This window comes from Macaca thibetana, chromosome 14, assembly GCF_024542745.1.
Source record: "Macaca thibetana thibetana isolate TM-01 chromosome 14, ASM2454274v1, whole genome shotgun sequence".
Lineage (NCBI taxonomy): Eukaryota > Metazoa > Chordata > Mammalia > Primates > Cercopithecidae > Macaca > Macaca thibetana.
This window is the reverse complement of record NC_065591.1, coordinates 83,651,958-83,655,722: the sequence shown is the minus strand read 5'-3', so window position 1 is coordinate 83,655,722 and position 3,765 is coordinate 83,651,958. Positions and strand designations below refer to the sequence as shown.

The window sequence follows — 3,765 nt, the reverse complement described above, 5'->3', positions numbered from 1 at the left end:
TTGCAAAAACAGCTGGGCACAGTGGCTCATGCCTGTGATCCGAGCACTCTGGGAGGCCGAGTCGAGCAGATCACCTGAGGTCAGGAGTTTGAGACCAGCCTGGCCAACATGGTGAAACCCGGTCTTTACTAAAAATACAAAAAATTAGTTGGGCGTGGTGGCGCCTGCCTGTAGTTCCAGCTATCTGAGAGGCTGAGGAAGGAGAATCACTTGAACCAGGGAGGCAGAGATAGCAGTGAACCAAGATCACCAAATTGTGCTCTAGCCTGGGCAACAGGAGTGAAACTCCATCTCAAGGCAAAAACAAATAAAATAAAATCCTGACAATATCACATGTTGACAAGGAAGCAGAACAACTGAAATTTTCATACATTACAAATGGAAAATGGTATAGCTACTTTGAAAAACTTTTGGCAGTTTTCTGTAAAGTTAAGGATATGCTTACCACACAATTCAGTGATCCCACTCCTAAGTATTTATCTGACAGAAAGGAAAATATTTGTCTACAATAAGACCTATATTTGTTGATAGCCACTTTATTTGTAATCACCCAAAACTGGAAACAACTCGAACACCCGTGAACTGGCGAATAAATGAACATATTATGGTGCATCCATACAGTGAAACATTACTCAGTAATGAAAGTAAACGAACTACTGACATGCAAATCAACATAGATGAATCTCAAAGAGTTATACCATGTGAAATAAATCAGTTACAAAAGACTACATACTGTATAATTCTATAAATGTGAAAGTCTGGGAATGCAAAACTATAGAGACTGGCCGGGCACGGTGGCTCACACCTGTAATCCCAGCACTTTGGGAGGCCGAGGTGGGAGGATCACCTGAGGTCAGGAGTTCGAGACCATCCTGGCACACATGGTGAAACCCCGTCTCCACTAAAAATTCAAAAATTAGCCGGACATGGTGGCAGATGCCTGTAATCCCAGCTACTCAGGAGGCTGAGGCAAGAGAATTGCTTGAACCCAGGAGGCAGAGGTAGCAGTGAGCCCAGATCGCGCTGTTGAACTCCAGCCTGGGGGACAAGAGTGAGACTTCGTCTCAAAAAACAAACAAACAAACATACAAACAAACAAAAAACCTACAGAAACAGAAATAAGATCAGGGATTTGTAGGGCCTGAGTTTTGAATTTGAAGTTGTGTTTCTCCCTCCAAGTTTATAGGCCAATGTGAACTGAAATGGAGACAAAATAAATCAGAACTTTTTCTGCTTTTGTTCTCTTTCACATCCACATTTACATTATGTAATAAATTCAAATTTAGCCATGGAATTATTTGCTGCTTGGGAGAAAATGAGAGCGTTCAGAGGCCCTGAAGTTCTGTGAGTCTTAAGAAATGTGTATAGCTCAAATTTCACAGCTTCAGGGTGGGAACTCAAGCACTTTCCCTCTACTAGCTTTCACTCATATTCTTCTCTAAAAATGCTGAACAAAAACAAAAGTAAATGTTTCTGTCAGTGAAGACTGTAATTGCCATGAATGATTGTTCTGAAAAATGTGACAATCACTTCTATGATTTTGCTGGAGGCCCTAAGAATATTACTGGGTTTTTCTACATCCCAGTTAATATTAGCAGCAATCTAAGATAGCCATTCCCCACGTGTCAATTACACACAATCTGGGCTGGTATTGTTTATGTTAATTCTCATTACACAAACCAGCAACTTTTGTTGACTATGCATTTCTTCTGTTACCTTCCTTTCCTTTGTTTTCCTTCCCCTCCTTTCTTTTCTTTTATGAACTGGATGTTTGTTTTCCCCACACCTCCCAAATCCTGTATTGAAACACTAATTCCCACTATGGTGGTATTAGAAAGTGGAACTTTGGGAGGTAATTAGGTCATAAGAGTGAAGCCCTCATGATGGGATTAATGCTGTTATAAAAGGAAAAGACACGAGCACTGAGTTCCAATTTGTCAGATGATATCTAACAACAAGGAATCATAAAGTTCTTTCTGTATACATGTGAATCAAGGGTTCCAGGCAAAAACAATATAGTAGAACTCATGCTTTTGTATTCCAGTATGACTCCACTGCCATTTCTCTAATACTAAGTTAATTTAAGAAATCCAGCAACTTTTCCAAGACTCTTGCTTCTCTTCATTTTCCAAGAGTTATGTTCATGATTGGTTGGACTGCAATAAGACATTGTACCACAAATCTCTTAAATAACCCTCCTGAACATCCTTATTTCAACATTCTTCACAGTGTATATCAGATAATCTTCAAAGAAGAGTATTAAACTTGGGGTTCAAGGTATGAAATAGAAAGCCTGTAGTAGTAACAGCTTACACTTAGTAAGTTATGGATTAATTTTTCTCCTGTAAAGTCATAGATTTTATTGGTCCTTGGGCATATAGCTCAACTGTTCATTATATGGAAGAAGAAATTATAAGTAGAAAAGTGTCTTGCCCAATACTTTACAACTATTAAATATTTTAAAATACATTTCCAGATAGCAAAGGTAATTAGCAGTACTAAGAATGGTATCATCAGTTGATCGCTATTTTCCAGAGTTCCATGCTTAACTAGCATGAAAATGTAAAAGGCAAGATGATGTTAAGGTCAAAATTGATCCCCAAATCTCAGTGGCTTAAAACAATAAACATTTATTTCTTCTTATAACTACACATCCAACAGGGTCAGCAAAGAACTCTGTGCATCATAGTCAGTCAGAAGCACAGGCTGATAGAAAGCCACCATCTCAAATATTGCAAGTTGACGTGGGAGAAGGAGAGTCACTGTACTCCTAGAACTTCTACCCAGAAGTAATACACAGTGCATCTGTTCTGCTTTAATAGGGGACCAGCCATATGGATATAACTAACTTTGGGGTATGTGTAGAGAGGTCCAATTTCATCTGGAAGAGAAGTTTGAGATGTTTGGTAAAGTAGTCCTGAGCGCCATTTGGTCACCAAGTATGTGGCTCATTGTCCCTTACACATGTTAAATTGCTTAGCCTTTTTCTTTCTTTCTTTCTTTCTTTTTTTTTTTTTTTTTTTTTAGTTAAACAATCATTTTATTGCTTGAGTACACAGACAAATTTATGCGACCAGGACAGAGGCTGTAGATGATTCATATTTCCAATTGGGAGGGAGGACTCGCTTGGTCTTCTAATATCGAGCCAAACGGTGAATCCGGCTCTCTATCAGAATCAGACGGAATTTAGCATCCTTATCCTTTCTGTTCTTCTCAAGATGCTTTCGAACAGCAACTGCTTTCTTAATTAAATGGTAGAGATCTTCAGGAAGATCAGGAGCAAGTCCCTTAGACTTAAGAATTCTTAAGATTTTATTGCCTGTCACAAAACGTACTTGTGCAACACCATGTGAATCTCTCAGGATCACACCGATTTGTGAAGGAGTCAGGCCCTTCTTGGCCAGTTTGTAAATCTGCTCCTTCACGTCGTCAGATGTCAACTTCAACCAAGTGGGGACGCTGCGTCGATAGGGCAAAGCCGACTGGGACAGGCCCTTCCCGGGAGCATGCATGCGACCCATGATGGCGGCGGTCAGGCAGTGAAAGGCTGCTTAGCCTTTTTCTAAAGGAGAAATGCTATCATGAATTTTCATGTGTATCTTCAGACACAGACACAGCTGGACCTGATACAAGGGGTGGGCCCTTGTATAGCACAATTCTCATCATTCAGAGTTGATGAAAATGAGAGTCACATGGGCTTAGTAACTTTCAAATATTTTTTTCTCATAAATAACTAAGGTTGCAAGGGTAGTATTAAATCTTGTA

General features: G+C 39.7%; 1 protein-coding gene across 1 annotated transcript; it reads right to left on the bottom strand.

Annotated features, from left to right (window-relative positions):
* Nucleotides 1-2,988: 2,988 nt before the first annotated feature.
* LOC126934766 (40S ribosomal protein S13-like) lies at nucleotides 2,989-3,546 on the bottom strand. The gene has a single exon (XM_050755561.1). The coding sequence runs from the start codon at nucleotides 3,519-3,521 to the stop codon at nucleotides 3,135-3,137; it is 387 nt and encodes a 128-aa protein (XP_050611518.1). The 5' UTR covers nucleotides 3,522-3,546; the 3' UTR covers nucleotides 2,989-3,134.
* Nucleotides 3,547-3,765: the final 219 nt, after the last annotated feature.